This window comes from Sylvia atricapilla, chromosome 15, assembly GCF_009819655.1.
Source record: "Sylvia atricapilla isolate bSylAtr1 chromosome 15, bSylAtr1.pri, whole genome shotgun sequence".
Lineage (NCBI taxonomy): Eukaryota > Metazoa > Chordata > Aves > Passeriformes > Sylviidae > Sylvia > Sylvia atricapilla.
In genome coordinates, this window is record NC_089154.1 from 9,363,656 (window position 1) to 9,385,345 (window position 21,690).

At 56.9% G+C, this 21,690-nt stretch overlaps 2 protein-coding genes across 4 annotated transcripts in view; both read right to left on the minus strand.

Annotated features, from left to right (window-relative positions):
* Positions 1–13,499, minus strand: part of RAB11FIP3 (RAB11 family interacting protein 3) — a 71,149-nt gene extending 57,650 nt beyond the window's left edge. Inside the window, exon 1 of one of the 2 annotated variants that reach the window (XM_066330053.1) lies at positions 12,858–13,499. In XM_066330053.1, coding sequence (XP_066186150.1) covers positions 12,858–13,274 — 417 coding nt within the window. In that variant the 5' untranslated portion in view covers positions 13,275–13,499. The remainder of the gene's footprint in view (positions 1–12,857) is intronic. The other variant, XM_066330054.1, reaches the window with a different exon arrangement.
* Positions 13,500–15,270: 1,771 nt separating this feature from the next.
* Positions 15,271–21,471, minus strand: DECR2 (2,4-dienoyl-CoA reductase 2). 2 transcript variants are annotated; one of them, XM_066330070.1, is made up of 9 exons: positions 21,342–21,471; positions 21,197–21,265; positions 20,785–20,836; positions 19,609–19,744; positions 19,181–19,305; positions 18,621–18,714; positions 18,281–18,385; positions 17,155–17,343; positions 15,271–16,274 (listed from the first exon to the last, which is right to left on the minus strand). In XM_066330070.1, exons 1-9 carry the CDS (start codon positions 21,437–21,439, stop codon positions 16,240–16,242), a joined length of 903 nt encoding a protein of 300 aa, XP_066186167.1. In that variant the 5' UTR covers positions 21,440–21,471; the 3' UTR covers positions 15,271–16,239. The 2 variants fall into 2 exon arrangements, with proteins under 2 accessions (XP_066186167.1, XP_066186169.1); XM_066330072.1 differs by having other exon boundaries at positions 17,126–17,343.
* Positions 21,472–21,690: the final 219 nt, after the last annotated feature.

Sequence of the window (21,690 nt, forward strand, 5' to 3'; positions counted from 1 at the left end):
CGTGCCTGCTCAGGTCTCTGTTCAAAGATCCACCATAAACAGCCCCGGGGAAGATGTTTTCTGCAATATCCCTCCCTAATCTTGCCCAGAGATCAGCTCACCCCTCCCATCCCTTCATCCCCATCCCTTCATCCCGAGGCTCCAGCCCTTCATCCCTCTGCAGGGCCTCTGGTACCAGCCTGGAACTCAAAACCAAGGATCCAGACACCTTCCTGAGCAGGAGACAAAAGAAACCTCAGCCTGCTTTGTTCTCATCTTTTCCTGCCACAGAAGAAATAACCAAAGCTACTATTTAAGGTAGAAGGGGAATAAACCTCTCGCATTTAGGAGGACTAAAGAGGAATAATTATTGTAAGGATAAGCCTGCAAGTGTTAAAAGCAGAGGAATGGGAGAGAGATCACCCACAAACCAAGGCAGAGAAGGAACAAAGTGAGCAAATTCCCAAGGGGAAGACAGATCCTCTTCCCAGGAAGACCAGATCCTTGCCATTTAATACATCCACTTGTCTAACAAATTCTCCTTTTCCTATTAATCCAAGAGAAAAATCTTCTGAGCCTGCCACAGCTTTTGTGTACATCACCTCCATGGGGCAGTTTCTCCCCAGGTTTTGCCCCCCAGAGTCTCTCCCAGGGTCACTCGGCTCCTTCTGCAGGAAATGCCAGAGTGGAGACATGCAAATACAGAATGGGCAGGAGAGAATTCCCTCCCCACCAAGCTCCTATTTTTTCCACTTTTGGAAGGGGAAGGAAGAGATCTCCAAGCCAACTGTGAGCCAAGAACTAGCCCAAGGCTGAAGCTGAGGACCAGATCCCTTCTATACATCAGGAGCCTGCAGAGGAAAAAACTTTCCTTCAAACACTCAAAATTTCACCAGGAAGGAGAAAAAAAAAGAAAAAAATGTTTTAAAGAGTTGGCAGCCAAAAAAGCCTGAGGACTCACATCCTTCCTGCCCATGCCCACAATAAACCAGGACCTGCATCACTCACATCCGGAATTTTGGGGTATTTTACCTGTGGGTAGAAATTCCTCTGGTCTGTACAGGACCTTCTTGGACTAACCCCACCAGCCCCAAGGATATCTGGAGGCAGGAACACTTCTATGCTCACCACGGCTTCAGGAGCCTCAATTTGTGGTATTTAAGTGTGTTCTCAAATGCCGAGTGTGACATTTCCAAATTATCCCTCAATTGTTGCCACTGAAGCATAAAAACATATTTAAACAAACAACTTCAAGGATGGTTTGGAAACATTAACAGGAATATAAGTTACGCTGAGATGGTTTAAAATTAAATCCAAATTTAATTGTTTGTCTCAAGTGTTCAAGGTTTCCTGTCGCTCCCTAAGTGCTCAAAGGCTTCAGCAGCCACGATGCTCCGCTCTAAACATATATTTGTTTAATGAACTTGAAGAGAGTTCTTCCTCCACCCTCTAAGCCTTTGTTTCTAGCTTTTGTTCCTCTGATGACAAGGGAAACCTGTTCTCACCCTTCCAAACACGGCTCAGAGGCAGCAGGCTGGGTTAAACCAAGAAAGAAAAAAAAATAGTGCCTGGTCACTGCTTAGATAAAACACAAGCCTCGGTGGAGCGTGGAGCTACCCCGGGGGAAGAGCCAAGTGCCACCACGGAGCCACCAGGGCTGTGTCGTGCAGAACAGGGACATGGAGCTCCCCAGGGCTGGGAGCTGGGCTGAACGAATAAATAAAAGGCAACACAATAAAACAGACCAGGAGGTCACATACTAAGGATCAGGCATTTTAAGATGCTGAATGTTTTGCTTGCTGTGGCTCTGTGCAAAGTGCCCTGCAGCAAAGTCAGGTGTTTGTGTGATGGGGCTGTTTGGTTACAGAGGCTGTCCAGGTTCAGAAATCCAGGGCTGTGGGGTTTGCTTCCCTGTGCTCCCCTCCAGGCTGGAAAACAGCACAAAACCCCCAATGGCACATCCCAGATTAAATCCTCTCACTGCCTGGGAACACTCAGCGTCCCCAAAGCTCAGTGTACAGGCTGTAACCCATACAACAGGACTACAGTCATAGAATCCCAGAGTTGTTTGGGCTGGAAGGGACCTTACAGCCCATCCAGTGCCACCCCTCCCATGGGCAGGGACACCTTCCACTGTCCCAGGTTGCTCCAAGCCCTGTCCAGCCTGGCCTTGGACACCTCCAGGGATCCAGGGACAGCCACAGCTTCTCTGGGCACCCTGTGCCAGGGCCTCCCCACCCTCCCAGGGAACAATTCCTGACCAATATCCCATCCATCCCTGCCCTCTGGCACTGGGAAGCCATTCCCTGTGTCCTGTCCCTCCATCCCTTGTCCCCAGTCCCTCTCCAGCTCTCCTGGAGCCCCTTTAGGCCCTGGAAGGGGCTCTGAGCTCTCCCTGGAGCCTTCCCCTCTCCAGGTGAGCACCCCCAGCTCTCCCAGCCTGGCTCCAGCCCTTGGGGTATCTCCGTGGGCTCCTCTGGACTCTCTCCAGCAGCTCCACGTTGTTCAGATGCTGAGGGCACAGAGCTGCACCTCTCAGCCTGTAAATGCTGGGATCTGGGCACGAGGAGGTGAAGCTGCAAACAGGAGCAGCTGAGCAGGAGAGAAGGAACCTGCCTGGCCCAGCCCTGCTGCACTCCACCCTGGCAAAACTGAGCTCACCGTGACACAAACAGGCCTGAACAGCAAAGCATAAAGACTTAGTTCTTTTCTAGAGCTGCTTCAAGTTACTCCCCTCCTTTTGGCACCCTTCAGGCAGCTCCAGAAAGGGCTGTTTGTGTGAAGGACACAGAGCAGACATTCCAGAGGAGAGAAAAAGAGCACAGAACGGATCAAAGGCTCAGAGGTAGATTCCTGGAGCAAGGGAGAAGAGGCTGAGATGCCATGCATAGTTTGGGAAGCCCAGGACCTCAGGGACTGTAAGCACTAGGACTGAAGGCATCACCACACCAACCAAACCACCCCATGGCAGCCCCAGGGCTCCTCAGCACCTCCTCCAAGCAGGGGAGCAGCAGGAGACCTGGAATCTGCTCCCCGGCTTTGCAGCTGTCTGCCAGGCTGGCAGCCAGGGCCCTGCCACCTCTGTGCTCTGGAGTGGCAGTCCTGCCTGTGCCACCAGCATCCACCACAGCTCAGCCAGCCCTCCTCAGCCATGGATGCTCCACACAGCCTCAGAGTACAGGAGAATTCCCTGCTGCACACCCAGAACCCTCATGTTCCAAACCACGGTCTCCAGAATGCTCCTATTCCACATCAAAACCTCCAGCACTCTCCTGTTCAAAACCAAACCTTCCAAAAAATTTCCCTGTGCACCCTTCAGGAAAGATTCCACCACCTTTCCTCTGCTCTTTGCATCCTCCTTGCTGTGCTCCTGCCAGGACAGCAGTCCCAGAGTTCCAGGCAGCCAGGAGAGGATTAGCTGGTTCTGCATCCATTTAGCAAGGAAAGGGGAAAAAATTCCACAGGGATATCCAAATTTTGGGTTTTCCCCCCAGCTGTAAACTCCTCACACACACAAAGTGAGCAGGGTGAAGAACTGCCACTCCCCTGGAAAAAATAAGGAATGTGGCCAGGCAAAAGGGAAACAACAGCTGCCTCTTCGTCCCTCCCCGGCAAAGGTGGTGGTGAAAGCCCCAATGGCCTGACCAGCCTCTAAAGCCAAGGTGGGACTGAATGTGATTTCCCCACCAGGAGACTTTCAGGTCAGATACACCTTGTCCAAGCAGAGCCCGTCATACAGCCCCTCCTTTCAGGCTGTATTTACTTGGGAATGTGGGACTGAGGAGCAGCCCCGTGGATCCCTGTGCCCATTGCAGCCTTCACCCTTTGCTTCCTGCCCCCAACAGCTGCTTCTCTCTAAGAACTGTAGGTTTGGGCTCCTTCGACTTCCTGCACATTTTGCTGGAGCCCGGCTTCCCAGTGGACTCTGGCAAATGGATTTTCCACGGTCGGCTCTGCTGGGCCTTGCCAGATGACGCAGCTCCCAGCACCAGCTCCTCTCCCTCTGCCTTTCCTCCTCCTCCTCCTCGGGGACAGGAGGAAGCAGGAACAGCCTGCAGGCTGGACAGCCCTTCCAGCAGCACCAGTGACTCAAACACAGCCTAACACCACTGGCATTTCACCACGGGACACTGCACAGAGGGAACAGGAGCTCTTTCTTCTGGAAAACTACAATGTGTTATTAAAAATAAATAAATCGGCGCGCTCTGAGGCTGTTTGCCACGTTGCTAAACAGAGGGACATTCAGCCTGGAAACAAAGCTGTGATCACCCTTGGGGCACTGACAGCTCCACAGGACATCCCTGAGCTGTCCCCAGCCCATGCCATGGGGAGCTGGGACACACCAGGACACACAGAGGAACCCAGGAATTAATGTCATTCCATCCAGCACACCAATTCCCATCAAATGCCACTGTCCCTGAGTGCTTCAGCTCCAACAGGATCACAGAGGGTGGTAACAGGGAGGAAAGGCAGTTTGGTCACTGGCATTCCTGGGAAAAGGGGATTTGCTGTAGCACTGGAAGGAGCTGGATGGGGAGAAGCCTCCCAGCAGCCTGGAACCTCTTCCCACAGCAGCCTCCACAATCCCCTGCTTTAAAAGCAGTTTTCTCCCTAGAGAGGGGAAAAACCCTGGACCAAAATCAGGAATGAAGTGCCTGGACCAAGCTCACAGCCATAAGGAGCCCCCATGCCCAGCAGTGGTGGGGCCCCATCCCTGAGCCACTGAGGCTCTCCCATCCTCACTTCCCTTGAGGAAATCCCAGCCCAGCCCCAAAAGCAGGACAGGCAGGGATGGATGGGATACTGGGAAGGAATTGTTCCCTGGGAGGGTGGGGAGGCCCTGGCACAGGGTGCCCAGAGAAGCTGTGGCTGCCCCTGGATCCCTGGCAGTGTCCAAGGCCAGGCTGGATGGGGTTTGGAGCAACCTGGGATGGTGGAAGGTGTCCCTGCCCATGGCAGGAGTGGCACTGGGTGAACTTTAAGGTCCCTTTCCATGCAAATATTGGAAGATCCAAGGCACAGACACACAAAGATATGAACAACCAGTGATTCTGAGAGCAGCCTGATGAAATCCCTGATGTTTCTCCCACCGTGGTTGGTTTGCAGTCCTGTCCCTGCTGGGAGGCCTCAGGCCTGAACCTCAAGCATCAGCCCTCAGCACAACCCACGTGTGGGAAGGGGACTGAAAGACAGAAAGATTTGAAAGTGGAAAACAAAAGCTGAGAGGAGCTTTAGGGGCTCTGTCTGACATGAGACAAATAGAGAAGCAAAACTGTCCTGCAGACTGGGCTGGTTCAGCCAGCAGCTGCACTGCAGATGCCCCAAAAAACCTCCTCAGGAGAGCAGCTCCAGGCAGCTCAGTGCACTCTGAGAGGAGCTGGGAATGCTTTTGGCACGTGGGAGAGTCATTTCAGGTTCCAAATGCACAGCTCCCCAAGGGCAGATTCACTCTCTGTGTCGACAGGCACCAGCCACGATGGGAGCAAGGGCTGGAACCAGCTCCTGAGACACCTCCAGCCCCAGGGACAAAACAGACCTGGGAGGGCTGGAACATGTCCAGGGAAAGGGCTGGAGCACCAGGAGAGGCTGAAGGAGCTGGAAAGGGGCTCAGCCTGGAGAAAAGGAGGCTCAGGGGGGACCCTGTGGCACTGCACAATTCCCTGACAGGAGGGGACAGCCTGGAGGGGTCGGGCTCTGCTCCCAGGGAACAGGGACAGGAGGAAGGTTGTGTCAGGGGATGTTTAGGTTGGATATTGGGAAGATGGAAGGGGTGATCAGGCACTGGCACAGCTGCCCAGGGCAGTGCTGGAGTCCCCATCCCTGGAAGTGTTCAGAAAACAAGTGGATGTGGCACTTAGGGACATGTTTTAGTGGTGGCCTTGGCAATGTTGGACCAGTTGGACTCAATGATCCCAGAGCTCCTGTCCAACCTCAACTCTTCCCTGATTCTCAGCCCAGCAGAACCAGTCTGGCAGCTTTGTGCCTCCATTTTCCACAGGTGCCTGAATTTACACAACCACACAGAGGGAATGGTTGGCATTGCTCCCCCAGGCTCAGCAAGGACCTGCCTGGGGTGCCAGGCCAGGAACCCACGCAGGAATGATGAAAAGATGGAGCCAGGCATGAGGAACAGGGAGAAGCAAGCCATGGTTCACTGCCATCAGCTTCCTAGAGCTGGAATAATGTTGGTCCCATGGCAGAGAGCATGCTGAGGGTGGCCCAGCAGAAGCAGCTCTCCCTGCCCAAGTAGGCTGAGGTTAAAGGGAAGTCATTTGTTTTGCAAAATTCCAAACCCAGGAATTAAGGAAAAAAAAAAAAAAAAAAAAAAAAAAAAAAAAAAAAAAAAAAAAAAAAAAAAAAAGCCCCTGGGTTCCAAGCGGATCATTCCTCTGACAATGAGCAGCAAACGAAAGTCAAACAGGAATCAAAGTGGAGAGGAATTCTGTGGGCAGTTGTAATGATTATCAATTACTGTCTGGACTGAGTTACATAATGGTATCAGCAGCCTGGGAATGCTTTGGGGGACAGCTCTGTGGGCAAGAGCAGCTCGAAATGAGCCCTGTGTGTTGTGGTGCATTATCATATTCCAATCAGTTAATTATGATGACCCCAATCCAATTTTAATCAATCACAGCCTTAGGAAATACCCTGCACCTGAGGGGAAGCTTCTCATGAATCCACCTCTCTTCTCTCAGCATTTAATGGGGTTTTATAAAAAGAGAGAGAGAACAACTTTTACACAGGCAGACAGTGACAGGACAAGGGGGAATGGTTTGAACTGAGAGATTTACACTGGATATTACTGAGAGATTCTTCCCTGTGAGGGTGGGGAGGCCCTGGCACAGGGTGCCCAGAGAAGCTGTGGCTGTCCCTGGATCCCTGAAAGTGTCCAAGGCCAGGCTGGATGGGGCTTGGAGCAGCCTGGGATGTTGGGAGGTGTCCCTGCCCATGGCAGGGGGTGGAATGGGATGGGCTTAAGGTCTTTCTACCCCAACACTGAGGATCTCAGACGGTCCCTTTTTTGCTGCTGGGGCTCCTGTCCCAGCCTGGGCAGTGCCCACCCAGCACCAGCTGGGCTCTTCACTCCCCAGACATCCCAGCTCTGCTCCCTTACCCACAGCAGGTGCCAGCCCTGCAGAGGTGGGACTGATGCTTCCTCCTTCTTCTGGGTAACCAAGGTTTCTTTATTTGCAGGAATCAACTCAAATTCCAGAGGAATGCAACTAACCTTGATCAGAACAAATCCCAGACTGGTTTGGGTTGGAAGGGACCCTAAATCCCATCCAATGTCCCCCCTTGCCATGGGCACTTTCCACTCTCCCAGAGTGCTCCTACCTGGCCTTGGACACCTCCAGGGATCCAGGGGCAGCCACAGCTGCTCTGGGCACCCTGTGCCAGGGCCTCAACACACTCCCAGGGAACAATTCCTGCCCAATATCCCATCCATCCCTGTCCTCTGTCCGTGGGAAGTCATTCCCTGTGCCCTGTCCCTCCAGGCCCTTGTCTGGAGTCTCTCTCCCAAAAATCCACACCCCGCTCTGCATTCCCTGCACCCTCAACCTGGTGGAGCGAGGCAGAATAAAGAGGTTGATTTAATAAACTGGTAGCTGGGATAAAATTACCACCAGCACCCTCCTGCCAGCCTACGCAGACAAACCCTGCCTTTGAGCATTCAGAGTCCTGGGCTGGATCCCGCCGGGATAAGCCATCCATCCATCTGATTGCAGCCACAAACACATCACCAGAGAGCTCTGCCCGGGGCTGCTCTGCTCCCAGCCCTCCCCACCATCCCCAGGAGGCCTCCCAGAAGCTGAAAGCCAAACCCGAGCAGGAGCAGCTAAAACAACCCAGGAGCACAGGAATCGTCTCTTCCTCGGAGCCTTTTGGGAGATTTATAAGTGAATCGAGTGAGCCGAAAATGGAATTTGCAAAACCAGCCACCACCTCACCCAAAACTGCACAAAATATGTTGGCTTGGAAGCGTTTTCCTCTCTGAGGGAAAAAGAAAAACTCCTGTCTTGGAGCTCCTGGAGCACACAGACCTGGTATTTATTGATGGTGGTAAAAGCGCTTTGAAGAGGGAGGAGAGGAAAAGGCTCCCACCCAATCTCCCAAAACCCACAAATTCCCTGCCATGATTTTCTTTGGGGGGGGAAAAACTGGGCCCTCGGTCAAAGCAAGCAAAACATTTCAGATGTGTTGCTGTTTCAAAGCACACAGGGGTGTCCACAGGCAGCTCCTGCACACCCAGAGCTACCCCATTGCTACCCCAGCCCCTCTCCACAGCAGCAACCAAATTCCAGGAGCTGGAATGATGATCCTTCCAAGCCAGGTTATTCTAGGAAGTTAAACAGCAATTAAAGCCTCTGGAAGGTTCAGCAGCAGCAACACAGTTGGAGACAATTTAAGCCTCACTGGCCTGTGAAACCATGATCGGTAATTTTAGAAATCTCTTCATAAAACCAGCATTTCCTCTGCTCAAACTGGGTAAGAACCATGAGAAAATGAAAAAAAAAACAAAAACCCAGCAATTGGTGTTTCCTTATGACAGAGATAATTAGATTTCACAGGGAAATGGGAGGAAAACCAAGGGGAAGAGGGAAGGAAGAATCTGGATGCAGGTACAATCTTCCCAAGGGATCCATCCGAGGGGAGCAGGAAAAGGCAGCCTGGCATCACCAGAGGGGGTAACACTAAAAAGCTGCAGTTTGACACTACCCAGGCTTCATTACAGAAAGTAACTGCCAGATTTTCAGATTGTTTTATTCAAAAATAGAAACCAACTCCAGGATTCTTTGCAGCTGCTGTCTGGAGTGATCCCTGCCAGCCCCAAAATGGGATTTGTTCTGCAGCTCAGGCTGGGCACCCCATTCCAAGAGGCTGAGAAAGTGCTGGGAAAAGTACAACAAACCTGATCAAACCCTTCAGAAACCATCCCCAGAGGGAAAGTTAAAAGCTCAATATGGAGAGCTCAGCTGAGGATGAGCGGATGTGGTGGCAGGACAGGTAGTGAGGGATGGAAATGCTAAAGAAGGCAAACCAAATCTCACTGAAATGAAGCTCAAACTGATCATCAAGAGGAAAAAAAAGGCAGAAGATCCCTTAGAACAAGAGCCTTTGGAAGTGAGTTAGACAAACTCTGGGATTTCTCTTAATTGAGCCAAGGCAGTGAGATCATGTGGTGCAAGAGGCTTTTCCTTCTCCAATTGTCTGGCAGATCAAAACAAAAAAGGAAAAACAACCCAAGGTGCCAGCAGGACACTTGTCCTCAGCCTTACAAACAATCCATTCTCCTCTGAGCCTGCTGGAAATAAATCCAGGGAGAAAAGCCTTGGGCTCTGTCACCTCAGCCAGACAGACACAATGCAAGGGTACCGTGGGGAAGACATGTAAAATTAAATTATGAAATAAAAATTTAAACCAAAAGTGGTTGCACAATGGCCTTAGGTTCTGTGCAACCCCCAGAAGTGCAAGACACAGCCCCTCCTGCTTTACAAGGTGCCATAAAAGTGACATCGAGTGTGCCCCTACCTCCCTGCTCGCTATTTAAGGCCATCTTACTCCATCCTTCTGCCCCAGGCAGTGGCTCCAGGGAGCATCAGATCCCAGAGAAATGCAGGGAAAAGGGGGAGGAAGGAGACAATAAAAACACACCACCACTAGCAGCTGCCTCCCAGGTGGTTTGGGAGCAGCTCAGGGGTTTTGGATGAAGAATCAAGTTATCCTCAAGACCTTTCTGTCCCACATCGTGTTTGTAAATCCACAGAGCACATCAGGGATCTATGTGAGCCTCTCAAGCGGCAAAATAATCCCTGTTGGACAAACATCCTTCTGGGAGAGGCTGTGGGAGGGCCATCCCAAGGCTGTCCCTTCCCTGCTCAAGGCCACCCTGGTGTCACCCCCAGCACCATTCTCTCACCAGCCCTCTGAAGATGAAGATACTGACAAGAGCCTCGATCCCCATCAGCTGTTACCACTGAGGATCAAAACCAGCTGCCTTTATCTGTGCCTTGATCTCCTCCCCATGCCCCACCACAGCCACAGGGCTCTCCCAGCCAGCCTTCCAACACCCCAAGCTGCTTAAGCAAAATCCCATCCCAATCTCATTTTTTATCCCTATGGAGAGAAAAAAAACACCCAATTCATCCGACCAGAAATCCACAATCCCGTAGTGTTTATGGAATAAACGCCAGCTGGTGCCTTCCCTTTGACATTTAGCTAATAATTGTTGCAGCCAAACGAGCTGACAGCGCTCACTCAGCAGCCCGTGAATGCCTCTGGGTGTTTGAGTGAGCGCCGAAGACAACATCCATGTGGATACACACACACACACTGGTTCTCCTTAACCCTTCAGCCCTCTCCAGCCTCGGGAATCAGCAGCTTGTCGTGCTTAACTTTAGCCGTTTGTCCCATCACTACGAACCCACCGCCGTGGGCAGCAGGCAGGAGGAAGGAGGGGAGGAAAAAAGGAAGCAGGACCTCCAGCGAGAGGGCTGGAATTTGTTCCTCATTAACTGCCCTTTGTGATTATCCAGCCAGCCATCAAACCTCAACCCCTCTCCCACAGCATCCCAGTTCTGGTTGTGGCACAAACTTTATTTCCACCTTGAGGGTCCCATTCAGTCACCTGAACACTGTTTTACCCACCGGGGATATTCTTCCCCTTTAACTTCCACCTGAGCTGGATCTCCGTATTCCAAAAATCCACTCTGGGCCCAAGTTCCAGCTGCTTCATGCAAAATAGGTCAAGGAACTTCCCCAGAACTCCTCCCTTTATTCCTCCACGCATCAGGGGAGGTTTAGGTTGGATATCTGGAAAAGGCTCTTCCCCCAGAGGGTGCTGGCACTGCCCAGGCTCCCCAGGGAACGGGCACAGCCCCGAGGCTGCCAGAGCTCCAGAAGGGTTTGGACACAATTCCCAGGGATGCCCAGGGTGGGATTGTTGGGTGTCTGTGCAGAGGCTGAACTGGATGATTCCTGTAGGACCCTTCCCTCCAGGGTATTCTGTGATTCCATGACCTGCTGGGAGTTTACAGACTCAATCACCAACCCCTTCTCCTCCTCCCTGTGTGTGCCCTGGGCTTTTCTAAGCTGCAGACTCACACCAAGTCCTCTTGCACACACACAGGCATCACCTTTCCTCCTCTGCCAGTCCCCTGAGTCCCCAGGACCTGGCTCAGGCACTGCCACACCAACCTCCCCAAGGTGCTCAGGTACCAGCATCCAGTTACCCTGCATGCCAAGAACTGCCTGTACCAGCCTCCTGCTGAAGAGAAATGGGGTTTCAGAGCATCATTTTATGGCAGCACAGGCAGTGTTAGCCGTGCTCAGCAGGATGGAGCAGGGAGCCTGCAGAGAGCCCCTTCCCAGATGGATCCATACAGACAGACACTATCCAGTGGCACAAAACCCCCGGGGATACCCCACTGAGCTTTGGAGTGACTTTAGCAGCCACAGCCACTCCCCAGGCCTTGCTCTGAGAGTGTTTTCCAGGCTCAGTGAGGCCCCTCTGGAGCTCTGGCATCATCCTCACACCGGCACCAGGCGCTGCTGGGCTGAGCTGCACACCCAGAGCCACCTGCCATGTCCCCTGCCACACACACACCACCTCCTGTCCCCATTTCCCACATCCTTGGGCTGCTGCACACCAAGGGACACGAAGGCAAACAGTTCCCGGGGAGGTGGCACTGTGTACAGGAGCTGGGAGCCTCCATGGAGTGTCCATGGAGTGTGTCTGCTCCTGTTTCCTCTGCTGGGGACAGCAGTGGGACACGGCGGTGACACAGGGCACCTGGCCCACGGCAGGACAGTGCAGAACAGAGGATTTGTGAATAAAGCCTCTCTCCTGGCACAGGCAGGAGCAGCCGAGGTACCTGTGCTCACACCTGGAGCCCCTCTGCACACACAGTGCCCCCACCAGCAACACAAAGAAGTTCCCTGTCTCCACTTTGCAGGGCTGTTTATCTGAAATAAATACCCTTAGCTTTATCTCCGAGAGGTGTTTCTAGCACGAGGAGAGGGATAAAAAGCCCTCCTCCACCAAAAGCCTCCTTCACACATGATTTGCTTTGTCATGGCACTTAAATACCCACGCAGCAGCCACGGATGGAGAACGAGAGCAGACCTGGGCAGGCACAGGCAAACTTCACAGCAATACCTGCACGCCTTAAAAAAAAAATCAAATCTTCTTTTCCTGGTAGCGATGCCAGCCCAGGCCAGTGCATGAAACACCAACAAATCCATCTCCATCCCCTGGTGAGCGCTGCCGGAGCTTGCTCCATTTTGGGTCAGCCCAGGCAGCTTCAAATTACATCGCCTCTGATGTGCTGCAGGGGAACACCGGCTCGCCAGGGCACAAAGCAGGAGAAACGGGGCTAAAAATACACATTCGGGCTGTCAAACCCGGGATAAGCGCGGCAGCAGGGAACGGTTTGGGTCGAAAAGGCCCTTAAGGATCACGTCGCTCCATGGCAGGGATGCTCCCCGTTATGGAGGTGGCCCACGGCCAGCGCGGTGTCAGCAAGGGCGGCACGGAGCAGCGCCAGCCCCGGGATGTCGCCGCTGCCCAGCCCGAGCCCCCGGCGGCGGTGATGGAGAACAAAGAGCCGCCGGCTCCCAGCGGCGCTGCTCCCCCCGATCCTCCCGGGCGCAGGGGGAGCCGCCGGGGCCACGCGTGCCCTTCACCCGGGGCGACGCCAGCGCTGTCCTTGGGGACACTGCCGCTCTCCGAGGGCCGCAGCCCGGGCGGGAGCCACCATCACCCTCGAGCGGCGGGGACACCGGACATCCAGCGGTGCCGCCGCCCGCGGTGCCCGGCCCGGAGCCGGCACCGCCCAGGCCCAGGGCGGGCAGGTGCGGTGCCGGTGCCCGGTGCTCACCTGCTCGGCGCCGTAGGCCGTGGCGAACTGCACGAACTCCTCCACCCGCACGAAGCCATCGCCGTCGCGGTCCAGGGCGTCGAAGACCGGGCGGAGGCGCGGCTCCTCGTCCGGCGGGGGCTCGGCGGGGCCCCCCGGGCCCGGGCTGTCCCCGGCCTCCCCCGGGCACCAGGGCGGCGGCCCCGCGCCGGGAGCGGCGGGCTCAAGTTCCCAGAGGTCCAGATCCAGCTCCGGCTCCGGCTCCGGGTCTACCTCCTGGTCCAGCTCCGGCTCCGGCTCCAGCTCTGGCCCCGGTTCCAGCTCCAGCACCGGCTCCGGTTCTCGTTCCAACTCCAGGTCCGGTTCCAGCTCCAGCTCGGGCCCCGGTCCCGGCCCCCGGGGCAGCGGGGGCTCGGTCCCAGGCGGACGCGGCTCCATCTTCACGGCCGGGGCTGCGCGCCCGCCGCCGCCCGCCCCGGGCCATGCCCCGCGGCCATGCCCCGCTCACATCGGGGCGGTGCCGGTGCCGGTGCGGTCCTCGCGGCGCTCACGGCTTTGTGCGAGGAGCGCCGGCCCCGCCCGCCGACACCGGGGGCGGCCCCGCCGGTCCCGCCCCGCCCGGGGAGCGGCGGCTCCGAGCGCCGGGGCCGCGGGTCCTGCCCGGCACCGAGGGTCGGGGGAGGCGGCGGCGGCGCCGAGAAACAACCCCGCCCGCCCGCGCCGCCGCTCCGGGGCCGCCCGCGGAGAACCGGCAGCTCCAGCCCGGCCTCCGCCGCAGTAGCCGGGGCGGTGACGTCACTCGCCTGCCGGTCCGGTTAGCCCCGCCCCTCCGCGGCGCGAGCCCGTGCCGAGGCCCCGCCCCCTCCCCGGCTCGCGCGCGGCGGGGGCGGGGCTTGGCGGGGAGGGGCGGGGCCAGGCGGAGCGCGAGCACGTGGGACCAGGGAGGCAAAGTGAATTGGGGACCCCCGAATCCCCCTGCTGAGAAACCACACCCCAGGACCCCAAACCATTCCTGGGATCCCAAACCCCAGGACCACCCAGCTGCTCCAGGTATGAATTGTGCACAGAACCCAAACTCCCTTTGGGTACGAACTGTGCACTGAGACACCCAGATCCCTCTGGGGAGATGAGCTGTGCTCTGGGACCCCCAACCCCAGTGGGACAGGATTGTAAACCAGGATCCCTGAGCTGCCCCGGGTGGGGCTGAGCACCGGGACACCCCTGGGAGCCCATCGATGAGTTAATTAATGCCCGTGTTTAGGGCTCACCACCTGCAGGCTCGGTGCACCTGCAGTTTCTGCTGGAGCACCGGGATGACCCGGCTAGCGCACCCATGAGCTGGCCCAGCGGGTGGAATTACAACCTCTGGGTATAATTAGCGGCAAACTTGATGAGCAAGAGCATCCCTGGCCCCGGTGACCTTGCCCAGGCCATGGAGGTGTGTGACATCTCAGGATCAGCCTGGTTGGACCACAATGTGCCCCCCAGCACACCCAGCCCTGAGTTCAGCAGAGAGGATGCCACCCCTGTCCAGTCATGGAAACCTCCACTCCAAATCCTCTTCCCCATCACAGCCATTCCTAAAGGTGAGCAGGGCAGGAGAGGACTCCTTTATCAGTCCCCCAGGAGGAAGCACAGCTGCACGGTGACACCTGCCCAAACCATTCCCTGCAAAATCCCCTGGGCAATACAATTCTGTTTCCAGAGAGCTCAAGCAGCCAGCGTCCCTGCATAGATGGGACTGGCAGGGGAACAAGTGCCTGCAGGGCTGGAGGTGACAGCCTGATGCTGAGAGTGACAGCTCTGCACCCCTGGACGGGTTCCTGCAGCTCCAGGCTGTGCCAAGGCTGGGCACGGAGCTCTGTCCTTCCCCTGGAGCTGGAGGCACATGGCCAAGCTCCTCTTCCTGGGGTGGCCCCAGCACCAGGACAGCCCTGACAGTGCCCAAGTCACCTGGTCATGGTTGAACAGTGAAATCCATGGAGCCTCCCAGAACAGGGATGCAGGTCAGAGACGAAGCTGCAGCTGGGCAGAAGGGCCAACACAAGCACTTTCTCAGGAGAAAACACATCCTGTAACGCAGGAAGAGGAACACTGTGGCTGGAGCCAAATCCCAGGAGCCTGGGCAAAGAACATCACCCAGATCCACTGCACCCCCATCTCTCTGAAGGGCTGAGTCTCTCACCAAAGCCCTCAGCACCTCCCCACCACCTCTGCTGCTGGAACCACCTTTCCAAGGCCACTGGGGCTGAGGAGCTGGCAGGTCCCCAAGCCCCGTGGGCCTGGAGCACTGGGGCACCACAGAGCTGAGGACTGGAGCCACACAAGGCTCTGGCATGGGAGCAGTGCCTCCCTCAGGGCCCAGTTTGGACCACCAGGACCAGTCAGCTGGGCAAGGCACTGGTGCTCATCCAGCAGAGAGAGACATCACTGCTCAAGGGGCAAGTTCTTTATTTGTGCCTTGGAGGAAGTAGTAAAATCTGGCAAGTCTACAATCAAGTAGGACATATAATTAAGTGGGAGAGCAAGCTTCATGGAATCCAGGGTGAGCCTCAAAGCTACCAGCAGCAGCACGAGGGTGCACACAAGCACTGTGTGTCCCCTGGGGCCCCAGCAGTGCCATCTATGCAGCCCCACTGTGGCTCCTGCAGCCCAGCAGGAGGAAAGGACTGGATTCCAGTCCTAGCCCTTCATTTACTCTCAGCTTGAGTGCCTGGAAGGACACAGCGTGACACTGGTGTGACAGACAGATGGGTGTGGACAGACCACTGGACACCTGCAGTGCTGCAGTGCAGAGCCAGACCTGAGGGATCTGTCCTCACACCACCTCTGCTCCTGGGAGAGGGCCATCCCAGCTGCATCCCTGGCAGCCTCCCGGGACCACTGCCCCTCCTAGGACCCCTTAGGGGACACAGCCACCTCCTCCTGCCAGGGTTTCCCCTCCAAGAGTTGCCAAGGCAGAACTGGGCCATCACACTGGGTGACTCCAACCACAGGCAGGCTGAGCTGCTCCCTCTCCCAAAAAGGAGCTGCTGCTGGGGGTCTGGGGTAGTTCTCAGGCTAAGATAGGGGGAGAGGGGAGTAAGAGGATGGGTATCCATGGGTGGCACTGCTTGGGGCTGGGGATAGGCCACAAGAGCAGCTTGGAGGGAGCCACAAAGGGACAGTGACCACCTCAGCCCTCCACGCTGTCTCTGCACCCACAGCAGCTCAGAAGGCAGCAATGGCACATGATGGGGTAGGGACCCCCAGAGCTGTGTCCCCCGGGCAGACACAGGACTGGCAGTGTCACCACTACCACCATGGCCTCGGAGAGGCTGTGGCTGTCAGCACTGGCTCCGGGAGATGTCCCCCTGCAGTGTCCCAGGTCACATCTGTCCGTCAGTCAGTCCCAGGCTGTCCATCAGTGGGGTTGGTTTGCTCCTGCAGCCCACACACCTGCAAAAGAGAGTGGAGGTGGGGACAGAGCCCTGCTGGGCCTGCCCAGCTCATGGAGGCTGCCAGGTGGGACACAGGCAGGGAGGAAAGGAAGACAGGAGACCCCTTTCCCCTGCCAGGCTGCAGGAATTCATGAAAGGAAGAAGCTCTTGGGATTCTTTGTGCTTAATTCTGCTGCTGGGGCACAGAAAGTGGGCATCACGTTGCTTTGAGGGGATCTCAGAGGTGTCTGGACAAGCATCCAAAATACACCATGTCACAAGCCATGCTCAAAGGGAAAATCCAGCAGGTTCTGCTTGTCCCAAGTCATCCCAAGGACTGTCCCTGAAGACACTGTACCCACTGCTACAGCAGCCATACCCCAGGAGAATTATGGTCAAGATCATAGTTTCAGTTGGAAAAGCCCTCTAAGACCATCAAATCCAACTGTTCCCCCAGCACTGCCAAGGCCACCACTAAAACATGTCCCCATGTGCCACATCCACATGGCTTTTAAATGCTCCCAGGGACAGCGACTCCACCACAGCTCTGGGCTGCTGTGCCAAGGCCTGACCACCCCTTCCACAAAGAAATCTTCTCCAATACCCAACCTAAACCTCTCCCGGCACAGCTTGAGGCCGTTTCCCCTTGTCCTGCCCTTGTTCCCTGGGAGCAGAGCCCAACCCCTCCAGGCTGTCCCCTCCTGTCAGGGAGTTGTGCAGAGCCACAAGGTCCCCCTGAGCCTCCTTTTCTCGAGGCTGAGCCCCTTTCCCAGCTCCCTCAGCCTCTCCTCACAGAATCTGCATCCCAGGGAAAAGCAGGGTTTCCCTGAGGAGCCCTGCTCCAATCCCACGAGGGGGAAATGCAGTCACCTAGAGTTTAGCAGAGGAGGAGGCAATACCCATCAAGGCAGAGAAGCTGTTGGGGGAGGTGAGCCAGCTGCCCCCGTCCACGACCAGGGTGGTGCCGGTGACGTAGGACGAGAGGGGGCTGGCCAGGTACAGCGTGCTGTGCGCGATCTCCGTCTTGTTCCCCGCGCGCTGCAGCGGGATCACGGAGAACTGGTCGGATTTCTCGGCAAGTTTCCCACCTAAAAGGAGCAGGAGAGAGTCAGTTTGGACTGTGGGATGACTGTCCACCACCATGGCTGGTCAGGCACTGCAGCATGGCCCATGGGGCTGGCTGAGTGCTCCAGGGAACAGGGATGAGATCCTGGCACAACCCTGGGATGAAAACCTGGGAAGATTTAAAGGAGGGGAGCTCAAGCCCAGCAGAGATTTTGTACTGACACAGCAAGCTCAAGACAGGACCTCAGAGAGCTTTAGAACCATGGAATGGCTGGGGTTGGGAGGGATCTCTCCTTCTCCTCCCCTGCCATGTGCAGGGACACCTTCCACCATCCCAGGTTGTTTCAAGCCCCATCCAACCTGGCCTTGGACACCTCCAGGGATCCAGAGGCAACCACAGCTTCTCTGGGCACCCTGTGCCAGGGCCTCCCCACCCTCTCAGGGAACAATTCCTGCCCAATATCCCATCCATCCCTGTCCTCTGGCAGTGGGGAGCCATTCCCTGTGTCCTGTCCCTCCACCCCTTGTCCCCAGTCCCTCTCCAGCTCTCCTGGAGCCCCTTTAGGCACTGGAAGCGGCTCTGAGGTCTCCGTTGCTCCAGAACAGAGGGGCTCCAGCCTTTGGAGCATCTCCATGGCCTCTCGACTAAGAGCTCCAGGTCTTTCCCATCCTCTGGGGCTGCACTCTGCTGATGGATTACAACAGCCAAGCCCTCAGGCAGGGCTGAGTTTTGGGGAAGCAACATTCCATCATGGCATCAGAGAGCCCAAACTGCTGCCAAACCAGTGCCCTGGGAGGTACCAGGGACGTGGGAAGGGCTGTTTGTTCCCACAGAGCTGTGCCAGCCAAGCCACAGCACAGTCATGCCCCCACGAGCTGTGTGGCACTGGGGGCCCCTCCTGGTCCCCTCCCAGAGAATTCCAGCAGGAATGGCAGGGCCAGGAGCCCAGGCTGCCTCACCCAGGCGTCGGAAACCCTCGGTGCCTGAGATGGGGCCGGGGGCCAGGCTGTTCACACGGATGTTGTTGGGTCCCCACTCCACTGCGAGGTGCCTGGTCATGGCATCTGGGGAGGGATTGCAACAGCAGTGAGAAACAGGGAGCACAGCCATCCCAGCAACTTACTTTGAGGTGGGAGAAAAAGCCACAGAAGAGTCTCATCCCAAACCCAGGCCTGCAGTAACTACACCAATTCACTCTTGTCCCTCCCCAACACATCTTCCCATCCCAGTATTTAGGAAGAACAGGCTTCTTTCCTGGCCCCACGTGGCTCAGAGCCCCAGCAGGGTGTGTTGAGGTACCTATGGCAGCCTTGGCAGCCCCAGCATGCACCTGCAGGGCCTGCCCTCGGTAGCTCAGGGTCGCCGTGATGTTAACGATGACCCCGCCGTGGTCCTGGGGAAGGAAAGGAGATGTGGAGTTAGGCAGGGAGCAGCACAAAGGGTCACAGAGGGCTCTGAGGGACAGGAGAGCTGGCCTCTGAGGGGCAGTCACCCACGGACACTGCCAAGCCACCACTGGGGCACCTCTACCCACTGAATCTCAGAGGTGGGGCAGCCACTGGGGCCCTGCTGGAGAGGTGGGACAGGAAAGTGGCAGAGCTGGAAAAGGAGCAGGGGATCACAGCCTCTCCAGGTGACAAAACAAGGAAAGGTGCTGCAACAGCCCAAAGCCCCAGGGCAAGGGACAGGAGGATCCCCAGTTCAGGGCTGGGATCCCTGGAAGGGAACAGAGTGCATCTGTGCAGAGAGGCTCTGGGTCCCTGCACTTCCCTGACTTCCCCAGGAGCACACTGTGGTTTGACACTACCCCCTGGCTACCAGAGCATCTCCTGAGAGTCCCCTGGCTCCGTGCCACTTACCCGGAAATATTTCTCAAAGACGACTTTGGAGGTGTTGAAGGTGCCCAAGGTGTCGATGTCTATCACCGTCTTGAAGGCGTTAAAGGACAGGGCACTGGCTGGGCACAGGAAATTCCCCGCAGCACCTGAACCACAGGGACAGGCAGGACAGAGCTGGGAGAGGTGTCAGGACCCTTCTGTGACAGGGAGGGTGAGGGCTAATGTCTCCACGTGGAGACAGCCCTGGTAAGGGACAAACTGGTGGCTCTGGGTGCCCAGCAGCACAGCCAGCACAAGGGCAGCAGGGGTGATCCACACCTAGACAAACAATGGCCATGTACCACACACAGATCTCTGTTTCCTCTGTGCTCCCAGGGATGCCTGTGCAGGAAAACACCCTGCCCAGCAGTGAGCCCAAACCCTCCTCCCCCTGCCCTCTCCATCCTCACCATTAATGAGGATGTCAATCCTCTTGAACTCCTTCAGTGCCTCATCCACTGCTGCCACAATGGTCTGGGGCTGCCGGACGTCCATGGACAGCGGCAGGCACTGCTGCCCTGTGGCTGCCACCAGCTTTTTTGCAGCCTGAAAGAACAGAAAGATACTTGAGAGAGCCTAGGTTGCACCTTGCTAGCCCTGGGGTAGCCAGGGAAAGCTCCTGCATGTTGGATCCCAGCCACACTCAATGCTGGGCTGGCCACGGCTGGCTAAGCCCAGTTACCTGCATGGGCTGTCATGGACACAGCACATCCCAGGCAACACCTCTGCAGGGCAAGTACAAAGTTTGGACCTCAGCAAGGCGTTTTTGGCATGAGCGCAGGCATAATTGCCCTTTAGATCCAAAAAGTCAGCAAAACGGCAAGGACAGGGCAGTCAGGTGTCAGGCTGTGAGACAGACCAGCTCTGCAGCTCAGGGTTTGTCACAAGCCCCCCTGTGGCTAATTAAGAGTAAGATTTTCCCCAGCAAATTAAGCACAAGGGGACACACAAGCTCAGCAGCAACTCTGCACAACACACAGAGCTGCTCCAACTTCTGTTTTGGGCTCTGTGTGAGGTTTGAGCCCCAACAACACATGGGTGCACAAGCAGCAAGTCCCGGACTACAGATTCTGTGGCCTCAGAAGACTCTGGCCCCTGAGGACTAAAAACCTGCTGAGCTTTACGGCTTCCTCTGGCACCTGAGCATGAGGGAGTGGGAAATGACAGCCAACCACAGCTGCACCCTCCCCTCTGCCCCAAAACTCAGGATAGTTGTGCAACCCCCCTCAAACCACACAGCCCCCGGGGTCTGGTCCTACTCCACACCGAGTAGGAGCGTGTTTGGACAGGTTTCTGTCCGACCTTGGGCTCTGCCCTGCTGACAAACCTCCCCCACAGCTCATTTCAGTTTCCCACAAACAGCCCTCACGACCGTGGAGCAGCCCCCACAGAGCAGGTTCCAGGTGAACTGAGCTGTGCTGGGGGTGCGGTGGGTGCAGCCCCCCAAACCTGCCCCGAGTGCCCGGGGCTGGGAGGCTGGGAAGCCATTCCTCCTATTGCGCTATTCCCAGGGCTCCCAGTTCCACCGGGACAGAGCAGAAAGATTTCCCGGGGCTCGCAGCTCTCCCGCTGGAGCCCAGACTCACCTCGGACACTCGCTGCAGGTTCCTGCTGGCAATGACGGTCCGGCAGCCGTGCCTGCAGGGAAGGTACGGGTGAGAAGGGCCGGGCTCCTCACCAGCACCACGGCACCAGCAGGATTCGGCTGCTCCTTGCAGCAATTACTGCTGCTCCAAGCCCGTGGGACGTGGACGGGGAGAGCCGGAGTCCTGCCGTGCCCCGTGAGGGCTCTGCCGCCCTCGGCTTCACATCCCGGCTCTTGCAGGGCCTGGCACCGCAGCGGGGAAAGGGAAGGGACGGTGGGAAAGAGAAGAGGAGTGAAGAGGAGCAAAGTGCAGAAGAGAAGAGAAGGGAGGAAAAAGAAGGGAAGAGGGGGGAAGAGAAGGCGGCAACGGGGGAAAAAAGAAGGGAAGAAGGGAGGGAATGAGGGGGTCGCACCTCATGAAGATCTCGGCGATGCGGAAGCCGATGCCGGAGCCGCCGCCGGTGATGAAAGCCACCTGGCCCCTGTGGGACAGAGACAGGGTCAGAGCCGGGCCCCGGGGTGGCAGCCCCGGCGGGCCCCCGGAGCCTCGGGACTCACGCGAGCAGGTCGGGGCTAAGCAGGTGCCGGTACTGGGACAGACACTCGTCCCCGTCCTCGTCCGGGGGCACCTGCGCGGCCATGGCGCCTTCTGCCATGGCGGGGGCGGGCGCGGCTCACTGCGCCTGCGCGGGCGCCGCCGCCGTCGCCGGGCAACGGGGGATCTCCGGGCACAGCGACACCGAGCGGCCGCGGCGGGAACTGCAGCGGGGGCGATGGAGCTGCGCTCCCAGAGCTCCCGGTGCTGTCCCAGTGCTTCCAGAGCTGTCCCCGTGCTTCCAGAGCTGTCCCAGTGCTCCCAGAGCTGTCCCCGTGCTTCCAGAGCTGTCCCAGAACTGTCCCAGTGCTC

Excerpts from the sequence above, each read along its gene's own strand:
- DECR2 (XM_066330070.1), bottom strand. The coding sequence starts at position 21,439 with ATGGCAGAAGGCGCCATGGCCGCGCAGGTGCCCCCGGACGAGGACGGG. Across the intron at positions 18,715-19,180 it reads TCTTTGAGAAATATTTCCGG|GACCACGGCGGGGTCATCGT; the intron begins GTAAGTGGCACG and ends TTCCTTCCCCAG. Across the intron at positions 17,344-18,280 it reads CGAGGGTTTCCGACGCCTGG|GTGGGAAACTTGCCGAGAAA; the intron begins GTGAGGCAGCCT and ends TGCTCCTTTTAG.